At 39.6% G+C, this 17,361-nt stretch overlaps 1 protein-coding gene across 1 annotated transcript; it reads right to left on the bottom strand.

The window, feature by feature from the left end:
* Positions 1 to 9,333: 9,333 nt before the first annotated feature.
* On the bottom strand, positions 9,334 to 14,203 carry col10a1b (collagen, type X, alpha 1b). Its single transcript, XM_073855505.1, has 3 exons — positions 13,489 to 14,203; positions 13,118 to 13,235; positions 9,334 to 11,682 (listed from the first exon to the last, which is right to left on the bottom strand). The coding sequence occupies exons 2-3, from the start codon at positions 13,218 to 13,220 to the stop codon at positions 9,812 to 9,814; spliced, it is 1,974 nt and encodes a 657-aa protein (XP_073711606.1). The 5' UTR covers positions 13,221 to 13,235; positions 13,489 to 14,203; the 3' UTR covers positions 9,334 to 9,811.
* Positions 14,204 to 17,361: the final 3,158 nt, after the last annotated feature.

Raw genomic sequence — 17,361 nt, 5'->3', positions numbered from 1 at the left:
AGTCAAGACGCTGCTAACGCGATTTCGTTAACAACACTGCTGTTTTGCTCCAGCTGAGCAGCATTAACAGGTTAACTTTCCTCGCCGCCAATGGCAAGACAACAGGCGCCCTATTTAAGCACATTCAGTTGGCATCTACATGCTTGCTGCCCGCTTAAGCTGCCCACAACCTCCCCAGCTCCTCCTGTCGTATAACGTGCCATTTGCTTTGTCATGTTGCCTGCTCTGTTCATGGGGGGATTTTAGCTCTCACAGTCCTAAACTGCGTGAGCGTTGCCTGATGCTGATGCTGCTGCTGTCCTCTGACTCTCTGCTATTTCATGGTGCTCATGAAAGGACTCCCTGAACAGAGCCATACCGCCAAATTTCATCTGCTTGCATCTATTGAATAAAAATGTATCATCATTTTTATGTCTGTATGTTCTTGACTTAATGGACCTGACAGAAATGTAATTATTAGTTCTTAATGAATGTATGTGCACAAATAACCTGCTTCATTAGAAAGCGCTAAAAAAAAACAATGACAAGATGTAGGTATATTGGTGGATATTGTACAGAGTAATGTTTAATGTAGGAACATTCTAACAGCTGCATAAATTTGCGGCGTGAAGTTGTCTAGGAGAACAGCACACCTCCACCTCCTAATCAGAGGCATGTCATTCAGAAAAAAGCATAATAATAACAACACATTTTAATTATTTGTTTGGAATGACCAATAATGATTAAAACAACACAGCATCCAAATATTCACAAAGAGCATATTATGTTTCACCTGACAGTACAAACAGTGTGAATAGTCACAACCTCATAAATGAATAATCTATGGATAGAGATGACATTGTCTTCTCCAAACATGCAGACTGCCAATGATTGCTGACACAGAACAATATCTGGCTATTTTTTTAGAGTTCTTTTTACTCAGTCCAGCAATCTGCAAGCCTCTGACGCATAATCTATGCACATGGCCTAAACTACCAAAGATAAGAATAATCAGTTTTACCTTGTAGCCACACACTATCAAAACATTTGTTAATGCCTACTTTAACATTTTCTCTGAAAAGCATAAGTCCATGTACGCACCAAAACAACATCCCACTTCCAAAATCAGAATGTTCTTAGAGAGTTCATCAACAGCTACAATGTCTGGAGTGTTTGGAATTTCATTAAGAACACTTCTAAGAAAGTTGACATCATTCAGGTTTGAAAACCAACCAATTTTAACAGTCTTGTTTATGTGTATTGCACTTTGTCCAGAAACTTTGCGCAGTTCTTCAGCTGTTATATTTACGATGCGATCATGGCGTGTGATGTAAAGTCCTTTATTTTTTTTATTTTTTATTTTTTTTTGGCCCGCCACCACCCCCCCTCTTCGGAGGACAACTTTTTTTATATATATATAAAGTAAATTATTTTACAGTACAGAAAATAGGAATACTTATTAACAGTGCACATAAGGGGAGGGGGATTAAGCACCACGTAAAAGTGTAACACATAACATACATACAACAAAATAACAGACAAATTACAAAAGGACAATACAGTTGCAGTGAGACATTATTATTGCTGGTTGAATAGAATGATCTTGAGGTTCACGTTCGTTAGTCACAGTTAGAGTATTTAAGCGGAAATGAGTTTAAAATGGGTTGGAAAAACATGTTATGCATGAGTTTAAATAGTGTGCGCCTATAGAGATAAAATAAATAAAATTACATAATAGAAGAGAGAGATGTGTGATTGGTAATGTACACGGCTTGTAGCTATGTTTTTGTGTTAAGAAATGATAGAAATGGGGACCAGATGTCTTCAAAGGCTGATATCTGCTTCCATCTGCGTGCATTATATTTCTCTATTGAAATGTGTTCAGAAATTAAATTTATCCAATGATTGATGTTGCAAGATTTCTTTGATTTCCAGTTTCGGAGAACTACTTTCTTAGCGACAGCTAGAGAGACGAGCAACGGATTCCTGTATTTTTGGGGGATATGGATTTCAGAAATGTCGCCAATGAGACAGGGTGTTGGAGCTAATGGGATTCTGTGACTCAGGACGGTGGATAATGTCTCAGTGACTGTAACCCAAAATGATTGAACTGGTTGGCATTGCCACATGGCGTGTAAATAGTCATCTATTCTACCTAAAGTGCATTGTGAACAAATATTGGTGTTGTGTAGGCCCATTTTAAACATTTTACTTTGGGTGATGTGAGTTCTGTGAATGACTTTATATTGTATAAGCTGCAGGTTTGTGTTATTGGTCATGAAAAATGTGTTCCTACAGATTTGTTCCCAGTATTCAGGGTTGGAAGAGAAGGCCAAGTCAGCTTCCCATTTGGTTGTTGGGAGTGTTATTGTTGTGTTTTGGTGGGAAATCAGTGTGTATAGTTGGGAGGTTAATTTTTTGAAGGTATTAATTTTCATAAGTTCTTCTATAAGTTGAGATGGTTGTAATGTGTTGTTGATAAGTCTGGTTTTGTGTTTAATTTTAAGTCTAAGTTGTTGATATTGAAGAAATTGTTCTTTCCCAACCCCATATTTCTTTGTGAGTGTGTCAAATGACATGAAGTGGTGGTTCTCAAATACATGGTGAAGATGTGTGATTCCTTTTTGTGCCCATGTCGGAAAAAAAGAGGTTTATTTTGAATCTTGAATTCTGGGTTGTGCCAAAGTGGGGTAAACTTATTTAATTCTAGTGATGATTTTGTGATTTGATTTGTTTTCCACCAGGCTGTCAGAGTTGATTGTATAGTAATGCTTTGGAAGAGGTTGGATTTCTTAATTGATTGTGAGAGGAAGGGGAGATCTGAAATTGGGATATTTATGCATTGGTTTTGTTCCAATTCTAGCCATGGGTAATTGTACTTGTGTATATTGATCCATTTAACTAAATACTGTAATTGATTCGCCAGGAAGTAATGATGGAAGTTTGGAGCCTCAAGCCCCCCATGTGATTTTTTATTTTGTAGTGTTGAGAGTGAAATTCTGGGTTTTTTATTTTTCCAATAAAATTGTGTTGTTAAAGAATTAAGAGTTTTGAACCATTTATCTGTAGGAGTGACGGGGATCATAGAAAAAAAGGTAGTTAATTTGAGGTAGGGTTTTCATCTTTACAGCGGCTATTCTTCCGATTAATGTTAGTGGATGTTTAGACCAGCGTTTATATTCGTCTTCAATTTTCTTAAGGAGAGGAGTGTAGTTGAGAGTGAAAAGCTCTGACAGCCTGGGGGAAATCTGAATCCCTAGGTACTTGATGTTGCCTGTGTGAAGGTGGAGGGAGGGGTCCTGAGCTCCAGAATCCCATGCATCATCTGATAGCGGTAGTAAAATTGACTTGTTCCAGTTGATAGTGTAATGTGAGACAAGTGAGAATCTACTGATAATATTGAACGTTTCTTTAAGTGACACTCGTGGGTTCTGTAGATATAGTAAAAGATCATCTGCATATAAACTGATTTTGTGTTGTACATTGTCTACCTGAATTCCTTCGATTATGGTGTTTTGTCGTATTGCTGCTGCGAGAGGTTCAATAAAAATGGCAGAGAGTGAGGGCGAGAGAGGACATCCCTGTCTGGTGCCCTGATGTAGTGTGAAACTCTGTGAAGTAATTCCGTTGGTGGTGATGGTGGCCCTTTGTAAAGTCCTTTAAACGCCAAGCATCCGTTCATTATATGCGCAGTAGATTCCATTATCTTATCACTATGCAGGCATGCAAGTTTACCTTGAAGGCGCAGATTTACCCAATAATTGCGCTGTTGTGCTTGAAAATGTTGAAGAATTTCATACCTGCACATCTGACCATTCAGCTTCTTACTTGTTCCAGAGTGATGTATAGTCGCCTCCGCATTCACGTTTGGATCCTTAATCTGCCCTTCGCTGATATTCACCTGCTCTCCGCCAGCATTTATCCAGTTCAACTGTATATTGTTATTGCTGCATAGATCATTTAGATCGGGCCAATCCGAGCGTACTCCAAATCCTGTCGCACCTGGTATACAGCTTTCCACTAGGTTTCTTTCGATAACCGAGGAAACCTGGTTCTCCATCTGCAGCATAGGGGACCTTATGTTTACTTAGATCCAACTGCAATGAGCGCCGGGCAACTTTACGAACTGTGCGGTCATCATTATTCAACATGTGCAGTAAATGTTGTACTCTGGTAGCTGTATATATCCATTCAATATTAGGAATCCCCAGTCCCCCTTCTGATTTGTTCATAAAGAGAATACTTCTTGCTGTATGTGTATTGAGACTTAACCACTTTCTTACCAGCTGCACAATCTTATCGTTTAGCTCCTTCAGAACTTTTTTAGCGATGTGGACATTGGCAAACAGATGCTGGATCTTAGATAGAGCTATACCCCGGATAGCCTGACGTTTCATGCTGGTCGGTAGGGGGCACTGGTCTATTAAATTTAGTCTGCTGGAGTATTCCTTACAAATATCACTCACTTGCTCTTGCCATTCTCCTGCCAGATTGAATATGTGTCCTAAATAGTTGTATGTTTCATGTCTTGAGTAAACTCTAATTGTACTTCCAACGATTGTAAATGATGGAGGCTGATCATACTTGGCCCTATACCATCTATTGCCACCACTGCATCGTTCATAGAACACTGCACATTTGTTGTTCTTAACTTCAAGTCCAGACCACTGCAGGAAGCGATCGGTGTATGACAGGATGTTGGTAATGACGGTCTCCTCTCTTGATACTATGAGGATGTCATCGGCAAAAGCCTGAACTGGATTTGGAGATGTAATGTCAGGCGGGGCAAGAAGACATAACCTTTTCAACCAGTGGTTTATAGCCAGTATGAAGTTCACGGCACTCCAAGGACACCCTGTCTTAATCCCAACTTCAATTACATTTTTCAATTCAATTTTATTTATATAGCGCTTTTCACAATTGTTAATTGTTGCAAAGCAGCTTTACTTAAGTAGAAGTAAAGGAGAACACAGAAAATCAATAGATAATATAAGAAGTAGAATATAACGGCTAAGGTTAAACCGTACAAGCTAGCGTATTAATAATGTAACGTATACAGTAAAGTGCTAAGTTAAGCCAAAGTTGGCTGACTCTCCCTGGGACGAAAAAAACCCCTAGGAGAAAACCCAGTGGGAAAAACTCCTAGAAGGACAAAAACCCTTGGGAGAAATTAATATATTTATATATATAGATATGGTAGGGATAGGAAGCGGGTAAGCGGATTAAACTGGTTCAGCCGGTGGTCGTTGGTCGCGCATCGGCTAGGCATCACGTTGAAGGACAGCCAGTAGATCAGTGGTGCGATGACCTTCACAGCAACAGGAACTGGGTCTGTTTGTCTCATTGTCTTTGGGGTCGAGGACGAGACAGGGAGAAAAAAACAGAGTTCTATTAGCGTAGGGGATGTTCGTCATACATTATAGTGGTTTAAGTCAGCTCGGTTCCAGACAGGCTAACTATTGCGGCAATAGTAAATTACCCATATGAGGTATGTGAGTGCTTTGTTCTAGACAAACTAACTACTACGAGAAAAGTACATTTACTGGACATTTTATGTGAATGCTTTGTTAAAGAAGAATGTCTTAAGTTTAGATTTAAATTGATCGACTGTGTCTGATACTCGAACATTATTTGGTAAATCATTCCAGAGCTTAGGGGCCAAGTAGGAAAAGGATCTACCACCTTTAGACACTTTTGATATTCTAGGGATAATTAAGTGACCAGAATTTTGTGAGCGCAGTTTACGTGATGGATTGTATTCTGATAGTAGTTCTTTAATATACAAGGGCGCTAGGCCATTTAAGGCTTTGTAGGTGATTAGTAATATTTTAAATTGTATGCAATATTTAACTGGTAGCCAATGTAAAGATGCCAGAATTGGACTAATGTGGTCATACTTTTTAGATCGAGTAAGCACTCTTGCGGCGGTGTTTTGAACCAGCTGTAGCTTGTTTACTTAATTTGAATGACATCCCCCGAGTAACGAGTTACAATAGTCTATTCTGGAGGTCATAAAAGCATGGATAAGCTTTTCTGCATCTGATGCAGACAGCATATGGCGTATTTTTGAGATATTTCTAAGATGGAAGAATGCTGTGCGGCAGCCATTGGAGATATGACGATCGAAAGATAGATTGCTGTCGAACATTACGCCTAAGTTCTTAACTGTGGAAGATGGCACCACCGTGCAGCCATCTATGGGCAACTTATAATCTGACATATTATTTTTGTAGCAGTGGCGGAGTCGTGACTTTTCCCGGTGGGCCGGTAGTGTGCGAGGGCTGGTCTGATAATAGCCGTGCTTTCAGTCTTTAGTCATGCACTCCGGCCACACTAAAACCTATTTATTATATTTAATATGCTTCAGCGCTCAAAATGTATCTGGCCCCACCGCTCTCTCTATCAAGCCCGTCTCCCTTGGAGTTCTATCAGCCAATCAAAAAATAAAGAAAGAGGCTACACAATAGCCAATCAGAAAATAGGACTGTTGTATCTGGGTAAGATTTAACGCAACAACCAATAAAAAAGCATAGCCTCGCATACCCACAGAGGAATGGAGCTCCGAGAATCACTTTGAGCAGCACAGAGTAATGCTGCCTTCACCTGCTATCGTAATTATGGTAAATACCAAAATCCCACTTGGAAAATGCACATGAACACCCCTCATGTGGTATTTTCCACTGGGCAACTTGTAAAATATTTTGATGCCCGAGTTGCCGAGATGAGATTACCTTTGACCTTTTCCAAATGGCGGAGAGCAGCAGCAACGTTGTGAATGGTTGAATGACAACAAAAGCAATGGTGAATACTAGTTCACAAATGGAAAATGCACTTGAATGCAGCAAACTGGTAAATTCTAGTTCACAAATGGAAAATGCACTTGAACACAACACGCTGGTAAATACCAGTTCACAAATGGAAATATCATCTTTCCCATAGCACGTGAAGGCAGCATAAGTCTGATCTCCTGTTTTAATGTTACAACAAATGCACAACTTTGACACAAACAATGACAACTTGACTGCTGTTGGAGAATGTTTCCCAGATAATAAGCAGCAGTTTTTCACGAGTGTCTGTAACTTAGCCAACAGTTTACAGCCTGTTCACTGACAACACCTGCTCAGAACACGTTAGTTAATTTAAGCCTTGTTATATTTTCGTTATCACACGATGACTGATATTTTGTCACATAAAATATCTCTCTCCAAAAAGGCTTAATAATTAATAAAAGTGATATGACTCTTCCTCATCTACATAAACAAAGTGATAGCGATTGGTTTGATACGATCTAAACCAGGCTAACGCCTGACCACTGATGCCAACATAGTTTTCTAGTCTACTGAGTAAGATTCTGTGATCTAATGTGTAAAAGGCTGCACTAAGGTCTAGTAATATAAGGATTGAGATTTCACCACGATCGGATCATGTTTATAGGAGGTCATTTGTAACTCTAAGCAGCGCTGTCTATGTGCTATGGTGGGGCCTGAATCCTGATTTGAACTTTTCATATGTATTATTATTCGCTATGAATGTGCGTAGCTGGCTTGCCATCGATTCGTTAATTGATGTCCGCAAATCACTTGTAAAAATGAATTATCATATACATTTTTGATTATATGTATATACTGTTCCGGCAATTTTATTTCATTTAAAGAGTGAAGCATTACGCTATGAGGCAGAGAACCAAAGGCATTTCGAAAATCGAGAAATACCGCATAAAAACGGGAGGATTCATGTTTAAAGTCGTCGATGGCAGTCTTCAAACAGAATACGTGCTCATTCATTCCCTGCCTCTGTATGTATGCTTTCTTTTTTGTTGTCAATGTTCCTGATTCCACCTGCCAGGGTAAAATTCGGCATAAAATACACTAGTGTACACACACACAAATCATGTCCTGTATGTCTGTTTAAATAACTTGAAAAATTTAATGACATGACCTCTGTAAAATCAAATTCAAGACCCAAAGCAATGTAGAGAGTGTACTGTTACAATCTTATTTTCACACACATAGGTGGTAAACACAGCTTGTGAGATGTAACAATGAATGCACAATTTCAAGGTACAAGTTTCTTGTATTGCATCACATGACTTTGTCATTAAGTTATCTTTAAAAACACAACAGCAATATTATTAACAACAAGCCATTTCCAAGTGCATTCCAAGGTGCATTTTAAATGAAATAAAACAAATACATACATTTAAATAAAACAAATCAAATTAGTTCCTTTGACATTTTTTTATCTCATTTTACTACTAAAAATCGTTTTTACCATTGCTTCCACTTCTTCTGACCACTTTTACTAACCTCATGCCATCCACTTGGTTATTACCGTTGCCATGCCACAGTTGCCACCGTTTCAACGCTAACTGCCCCCTGCTGGTGCAGAGGAAAATGTCAAAGGCGGGGAACAAATATGGGCGGGGTGACACATGTCATTCAGGCTGCAGCCTAGGGTTACTCTGGTGAGGAGCAGAGAGTTTGGTCAGAGTTGTGCTAATCACTCCGCCCAAGTAGCAGTGCTTCCAAGTTGACTAAGTTGTTCAAGTTTGTCAGAATCTTACAAATCCTTCAGATAAATTAGATGACAAACTCCCTCCAATTTACATATTTTCTTATTTGTTGAATGATCAACAAGATGAAATTCCTTAGCTGGCACCATTAGGAAAAGGAGGGAGGGGTCATCTGACACACACACACACACACACACACACTTGAGGTGAAACTCACCTCTAGTTTTCTGTGTATGGCATACTACCCAATTGGTGCCCTGTGTGAAAATCCCTACAAATATATAGTGAATCAAAAGATATCCAGAGATAATGTGATGATGTGTTGTGTGTCTTTGAATATATTTGTTTAGCTGACCACCATAAATGTCTATTTTTATACAATACTGATAATTTAGTTATAGTGCATTTCTGTCAAAAGATCATTCTAAACGTTACACAATGCACCTTAAAATACACTTAGAAATGGCTTGTTGTTAACAATACTGCCGTTGCGTTCTTAAAGACAACCCAATGACAAACTCATGTCATGCACTTTCTTTAATGAACCTAAGAAACTTGTACCCTGGAATTGTGCATTCATTATTACATCTCACCAGCTATGTGTGTTTACCAACTATGTGAAAATAAGCTGCTCTTTATACACTTGGTTGAACTCCTTATTTTATGCAGTCTTTTCTTTCACTCTCCCCAGTCAATTTATCACAGTCTATGACCCTTTATAGAAGCCTTTTCAAAGTGAAGTTGTGAAAAACACTGCTGCTTTATATGACACAAAAATGCAAGCAAGGAGAATTTGTAATTTTTTTTTTTTTTTTGTGTCTACAGTGAAACACAAACACAAATGGCACTAAAACTTTATTTGTGTTGGGTATAATAATTCACACCTTATTACAGGGTAGGTGTATATTTTGGAGTTAAACAGTTAAAGAACAATTTAGTTTTAATCCATTTGTACATACAATGTTAAATATTTGGGCACATTCAATGTGTTTTAAAGATGTAATGTGTCATTGTGTGAGAAGAGATTGTTTGCCAAACACAAAACAAAGAAATGTTATATTATATACAGAGCACCAACAATGAAATCACAGAACCTTTCAGTGCATGAGCACAAATTTATAGTTGGATTCTTTTTGTCTAGATTTCTTTGTCAGATCCTTAGTCTAATTTCTTGATTTATTTTTATGTGAAGATTTTAACTGTAATTAAATTTTTCAGAATATTTCCAAATGAGCATGTTTAAGCAGATGTACAGGACACATGAAAATAAGTCCTATGGTAAACTGTTTTTAAGTTAAGTTTTAGTTTTCAAAGGGATTATCACGTTGAGGCAATCAGGAATCCAGTAAAGGAACAGTGAACATTGTCATCCGCATAAATGCCATTGGACTGATCATCTGGAACCTGAATGTACACTGTGTCATGGGCATGTAGCATAAGGATGGAACTGCCAGACATCTGATCAAGGAAACCCTTGTTGTATTCATCATAAAAAAACATGACTGGCTCTCTATTTTTGTAAAGTGCTACCAGTGCATTTGCTCCATTGATATGCATATGAAAAGAAAAATAGTAAATTCCTGGAACCTGACAGGTGAAGATGCCTGTGTTTGGATCATAGTGGTTCTCTCCATTGTACACAATCTGGTTAAATATAATTGGTGTTCCTACAGTGGGATATGCTGTGGTAAGAATAGCTGTAAATGCTGACATTGGGGCCTTAATCAGCTCATGACTAACAGGCATTAGCATCTCATTGGATTTAAGTGGCATGCTTTTCTCATATTGGTACATATTCTGGCCTGGGGGGCCAGGTGGGCCAGGAGGTCCTGGTGGGCCTGGGCGACCATCATGACCCCTGGCGCCAGTTAGACCAGGAGGACCCTGAGGTCCAGAAATTCCCTTAGTTGTGAGTCCTGCTGGGCCAGGGGGTCCTGGGATTCCTGGAAGACCCTTAAGCCCAGGTGGACCGGCTGGTCCCACTTGACCTGCTGGTCCTCTTGGTCCAGGGATACCATTTTCACCCCTACCACCTGGTGGCCCTTGAAACCCTGGATGTCCCTTATCTCCTGGTTGTCCCTTGCTGCCTGGGATACCTGGAGCACCAGCTAATCCTGGTTCGCCCTTGGAACCTTGATATCCCATATGACCCATCTGGCCTGGGGGGCCTGCTGTGCCTGGAAGACCAGGCTTTCCTGTGAAGCCTTGTGCACCTTGTTCACCTTTTAAACCTCTTTGGCCTGGTGCTCCAGTCATTCCAGTATCACCTTTAGGTCCCTGTGCACCCCTCTCTCCCTGAAATCCCCCTACACCCTGTGGACCTGGTGGACCTATTGGCCCAGTAGCACCTGGCAGACCTCTGTTACCTGTAGACCCTGGCTCTCCCTTTTGGCCTATGGCACCTGGAACTCCTGGTATTCCTCTGTCTCCTGGAAATCCAGGTGATCCAGGTTTGCCAGTACCTGGTATACCCGGAGTTCCTGGTTGTCCTGCCGGTCCTTGTGGACCTTTTTGCCCAATAGGCCCAGGCAAACCTGGAGCACCATTTTGACCTTGTTGTCCTGGGGTTCCTATCCCAGGTGCCCCAGGATGACCCTTTGAGCCTGGCATGCCCGTAGGTCCTCGTGACCCATCCCTTCCTGGCATCCCTGGCTTTCCAGGCTCTCCAGGAAATCCAGTTGGCCCAGGTTTTCCAATTCCAGGCTGACCAGGTTGACCAGGAGGGCCCTGAATACCCGCTGGACCTGGGCTGCCAGGTCCCCCTGGAATGCCATAACCAGGTTCACCTTTCTGGCCTGGCAGTCCAGGAATTCCAGACTGCCCCTTTAGGCCAGGTTCTCCACGTGGACCCATTGCCCCAGGAAGTCCGTGCGGTCCAGGCTTTCCAGGAGAAGAAATGCCAGCAGGCCCGGGGATTCCAGGTGGTCCTGGTGCTCCTCTTGCACCTTGGGGTCCTGCAAGCCCTGGATGTCCTTTCTCGCCTGGAAATCCAGACACACCTGGTTTTCCAGGTGCACCTGGGCTTCCAGGTTTACCAGGTGAGGAGTAACCTGCTGGACCTGGTGGTCCAGGTGGGCCCATAGGTCCGGTGTATCCAACACCATTTTTTCCAGGAATTCCTGGTGGGCCAGGGGGGCCTTGGGGTCCAGGTTCACCTGGGGATCCAGGAATACCAGGTTCACCAACAACAGCTAAAATCAGACAAAGAATAAAAGATGCTTGTGACACAACTTTACAATAAATAACTTAAATATATCACTTGGTATTACTTATATTATTGACACACTGTTGAATAGTTGAAAACAATGTTTTACACAAGATTAATTGTTAGACTTGGCTTAAATAATGTAATAAGTTATAATGTAAGCTCATTATATAAGTTAAATAATTTCAGTTAAATAGAATTTCCAAAGGTTTTTGTCTAACTGCTGTTTGATTGTGTTATATTTATTGATATTTTTTTCTGATGAACACAAAAGAAGATATTTTGAGAAATGCTGGTAAACACACAGCAGTAAGTGACCATAGACTTCCATAGTAGGAATAAAAATATGATGGAATTTAATGGGTACTGTCAACTGTGTGCTGACCATCATTTATCAAAACATTGTCTTTATCATTTATCACAATACTTTCAAAATATTTTTCCTACTATGGAAGTTGATGGTCACTTACTGCTGTGCGTTTACCATCATTTCTCAAAATATCTTTTTTTGTGTTCATTAGAAAAAAAATTCATACAGGTTTAGAACAACATGAGGATGAGTAAATGATGACAGAATTTTCTTTATAAAGTGAACTATCCCTTTAATCTGGTTATATATTTTAATCATTATTTCCAATTCAAGAACAAGAACATCTGATCTATAGTGTCTGAGTATCTGTTCTACAAACAGACATTCTACTGACCATAAGTAACTTTTTCTAACCTTCTGAAATATTTCTATAGCCCACTTTAGACATTATACTAACTATAAATAGCTTTGCAACTACATGTCAACTTATTGCACTAATCCTAACACATACCTTTACCCTACCCGGTACAATTTACTAATACTATAACAAGTTTTAGTTAACATGGTTAAAAACCAGAGGTAGTTGACATGTAGTTGCAAATCTAGTTAAAGCCGGGGCCCAGCTTTTTCCTATTTGAAACTAGATTGATTGTCCGGAAAGTAAACACCACTAATCTGGTTATTTTTAGGTGTGCCAGCTGTAGTGTAGTAAAATCTGTTTAGGAAATATTCCAGTGATTTCTAAGCATAGCTTAGGATATATGAAAGGCAATTAATAGTATCAAGCCTTATATAAAGTACTAAGCGTATTTATTACACATAGACATTTAGTTTTAGGCATACATATTTCATTATAATGGACTACAGATTTAAATGCATTACTATTTTATCTAAGGTAAAGTAAAGCTTTATCAAATGAGCACAAACCCATATTAAAGACAGAGACAGTGATAAAGAGTATAATTAATTAGTATTACTTTTTGTAATTATGTACATGTAAACAGCTGTTAACCTTTAGAGACAGTCAGACTTATATTTCATTAGTGCTATACACTCTGACATGTAAAGATTGGGAATGTAAATTATAGTTAAACAAAAGTGGTAAACTCACGCTGAGATTTTTTAGGATAAGCCTGTTTCTTCACATAGTATCTCTCAGGGGTTGCCTCAGCCAGTACCACAAGGAGAAGAATTCCCGCTACACTTAGTTCCATTTCCTGAAGCTATGCCTGCAATTAATAATAAAAATTGAGAAAAGAAGTAAAAGAAAAGAAATGAGGGCACACACAAAACACGAAATTGGTCATTATTTTTATGCAATATATTTCTCTGAGTATATAAGGATAAACATAAGATTTAATTACAAAGCATCAACATCTGTTAACAAATCAGAAAGCTTTCAAATAACATTTATAAAATGTTCTTTAAACAAATCCGGTAATATTCTGCTGGAGCAGAGGGTTATAGTGTGGCTCTACCCACCAGCAGGCTAGTGCTTTAGAAGTCAAAGAGGTCAGGCTGTGGTCCCAATCAGTCTGTGTATCCTGTATTATATCTGCATGGGTTTCCAGTCCGTCCTTGGAACTCCTAGGGTTCACAGGGATGGATTCCGCTATTTATACAAAAGTTGTTTATCTAGCAGCACCCAGAATCTCCCTCCTCCTACTGTGATGTCAGTCTTAATGAAGGGTATGGTGTCCCTTGGGAATGGTCAAGTGTTTACCATAATTTGGTAGCTCCCGTCATTTAAATCTGGGCTCATATCCTTTCAGGCAAAATATCAGTTTGTGCCATAGTTGGACGTTTTTGTTGGATGTTTTGTGCCAAAACCAAGAGATTTACTAAGATAACCATTTTGAAGTATTGCCTTTATTTACTTTTTTATTTATCATTTACATTCCCTCTCTGTATGCTGATTTATTTATTTTAATCCATCTTAGAATCCTTGTTTAATGACAGCTAAGAATGGAGATGCGGTTAATTGTACCATGAACAGCAGAGCACAAATTTTGCCTCACTTCCGAGCTTTATAACAGAATGAGGAATAGCTGTTGTGCAGTTAGGTTTTATTGTTAATATTTATCGTTACAGTTTTTTACCCAATATGGTTCTCCAGAATAGCATGCATGTGCACAATAAGTACATTGTAACAAATGCTTTTTCTTATGGAATACAATTTAACATGTATGTAATAGCTACAAGTTTAAGTTAAGTTTAGGGATGCACCGAATCCAGGATTCGGTTTCGGATTCGGCCGAATACTGGGCTTTTTGGCGGGGTTCGGGTTCGGCCGAATCCTAGATTTTTTTTCCACCGAACCGAACCCTAGGCTTGCGCTACGCTGGTCGACATTATGCAGCCGTTGATTACACACATCGGGTGCTGACGTGGAGATGAGCTTTTTCTTTCGGTCAGCTGGACACACCAAAACTTTTAAACACCGCTGAAAACGCCTTGAGGACCCCAAATGCCAGCTGTTTTTCAGCCGAGCGCTTGGTAGCTGTGATGCTTCAGCTGTGAGCCGGTTGGTTGCTGTGGTAATGTCCTGCCCCTCCTCCATTGTAATTGGACGGCCGTGTGAAGACTGACATTGACGAGCGGAGCTTCTCACTCAAAGTTAAATATAGTTTTCAGCGCGGAGCTGCTTGCTTATTGGAAAAACGAGCGTGTCGCAACGCATCGCTTTCATTATGCATAGGCTTATGGTAATTGTCAAAATAGTTTTTCCAACTTGTCATCCTGGCATAATGTACAGTTAAAATTAAATAAAAAGAAAAAATACATTGCTGTGCACGTTGTTTACTTTATTAATGTGTTTTACTGTGTTAATGGAATATGGATGCGAGTAGGATTCGGTATTCGGTTTCGGATTCGGCCGAATCTTAAACGGTGGATTCGGGATTCGGCCGAACCTAAAAAATCTGGATTCGGTGCATCCCTAGTTAAGTTTAAGTTATGTATATTTACCTAAAGATGACTGCCTGGTTAGTATTACAAAAATTAATACTTACATTCAGAATTACTGACTCAGAGTGTTTACGTACATATAAATATACTTATTACTTTATTTGTCCCTGTTAAAGGAATAGTCTACTCATTTTCAATATTAAAATATGTTATTACCTTAACTAAGAATTGTTGATACATCCCTCTATCATCTCTGATCGTGCACGTAAGCGCTGGAGCGCGCTGCGACGCTTCAATAGCATTTAGCTTAGCCCCATTCATTCAATGGTACCAATCAGAGATAAAGTTAGAAGTGACCAAACACATCAACATTTTTCCTATTTAAGACGAGTAGTTATACGAGCAAGTTTGGTGGTACAAAATAAAACGTAGCGCTTTTCTAAGCGGATTTAAAAGAGTAACTATATTTTATGGCGTAATAGCACTTTTGGGAGTACTTCGACTAGGCGCAGTAACACCCTCCCTCTCCCATTATGAGAGTGAGAAGGGGAGCGGACTTTTCAGGCGAGTCAAAGTACTCCCAAAAGTGCTATTACGCCATAAAATATAGTTCCTCTTTTAAATCCGCTTAGAAAAGCGCTACGTTTTATTTTGTGCCACCAAGCTTGCTCGTGTGGCTGCTCGTCTTGAATGGGAGGAATGTTGATGTGTTTGGTCACTTCTGACTTTGTCTCTGATTGGTACCATTGAATGGGTGGGGCTGAGCTGAATGCTGTCGAGGCGTTGCAGCGCGCTCCGGCGCTTGCGTGCACGCGCACGGATGATGGAGGGATGTATCAGCAATTCTTGGTTAAGGTGGTGAGATAGTTTGATATTGAAAATGAGTAGACTATTCCTTTAAGGGAAAATTGTCTTGGGCAATACAGGTAAAAGTAAAGTAAAGCTGCCCAACTATCATTAACAATTCACAATCATACAATCATGCCCTTTGCATTTGAATTTAACAGCCTTGTATCCAGAGGAACAAAATAATTCCTATAGCGGTTGTACCTAAACCTTGCAATGCGGAACCGTCGACCAGATGGAAGTAATTCAAATTCAGGACAAAGTACATGAGATGGGTCCAGAGTCATTTTCCTTGCCTGTTTAAAGCAATTTTGTTGAATATGGATATAGACATGATGATTAGAGGCAAATCTGATTGTTTAGTATCATTTTCAAACTGATTTTTGAATAGTATGATTTCAAACTCTTTCCTGAATCAGACATCGCATCTTGGAGCACTTCTTACCTTCTTCAGTTTAAGGTAAGAAGGAACTATGTGCTTTACAGCCCACAGCTAACCAACAGCAGAATCATAATCCTCCTGACAACCCTGTTTATTAAAACAACAGAATTCTCTCTTCTGCTCTCCTTCTCCTGAACCCCAAGGCAAGACAATGTGATATGCCTGCATGACTACTTACATTTTTATTTTATTTCATTTTTATTTCATCAAGTAAAACTTGTTTCTGTTTGATATTTGCAGGTATTTTAATAAAACACTTTATTTTCAATTCTATCCAATTGAATCAAAACAGGTCAGATTTAAGCGCTTTTACATGCAATATTATGACTAAATAGCAAGACTAAATACAATCCATTGACAGTTGCTTGCTTTTTATATTCAATTTAAGCCAAATGGTGCCATAATGAGTCTTTTCTGGATTTGCTGTCCGGTGAGGTCATATTCCTCTTCTCTAATGTGGTTTTCCACTGAGGTTGTGTGTAGTCTTAAGTGGGGAGGACGAGCTGGAAAACGTCTTTTTATAAGTCAGTTCACAGAACTTCTATTTTAGGAAAAACGCACCATAATCACTTTTCTTATGTGATATTGCATTTTGAGTTCACTTTGTTCAACCGTTCAATTTCTGGCACTTGTAGTTAATTAACACAAAATTTCACAATTCCCATGAACTTCATTGTAAAATAATTGTAGATCTAAACGTAGGTTCAAGAGGAGCCTAAACATTCAGGTCTGCCAATCACCATTATGGGCGTATATAAGGCAGCCCTTAGGCCCTTGGGTCCAGCTGCAATTTTTCCGGCATCCCTTCTCCTCCCCATCTCCTCCTTCACTCTCTCTTTCTTCCTCTGTGCATTTCTGTTGCAGAGTGTTGAACTTGGGGCTCGAGCCCCGGCCTCAGGTTCGCTCTCTCTGAAGGTTCAGAGCTCAACTACAGAGCTCCTTTCGAGGACAGCAAGCCAAGTTTGTGCATTAATCATTAGGATCTGAACGCGCAGGCAAACTATTCAAACAAGACCAAATATTTTTGGCAAGTTAAGGGTCAAATATGCCAGGTGGGAGTATGTGCTCAGTTGAGCTTGCTGCATTATCAAAATATGTGATATATTATTACTTTAGAGAGGTTTGTGAATGATGGGTCCTAGGGGTATAATGATAAATTG

Source organism: Misgurnus anguillicaudatus, chromosome 18, assembly GCF_027580225.2.
Source record: "Misgurnus anguillicaudatus chromosome 18, ASM2758022v2, whole genome shotgun sequence".
Lineage (NCBI taxonomy): Eukaryota > Metazoa > Chordata > Actinopteri > Cypriniformes > Cobitidae > Misgurnus > Misgurnus anguillicaudatus.
This window is presented reverse-complemented; position numbering and strand designations above follow the sequence as displayed.

Excerpts from the sequence above, each read along its gene's own strand:
- col10a1b (XM_073855505.1), bottom strand. The coding sequence starts at position 13,220 with ATGGAACTAAGTGTAGCGGGAATTCTTCTCCTTGTGGTACTGGCTGAG. Across the intron at positions 11,683-13,117 it reads TTATCCTAAAAAATCTCAGC|CTGTTGTTGGTGAACCTGGT; the intron begins GTGAGTTTACCA and ends GTCTGATTTTAG.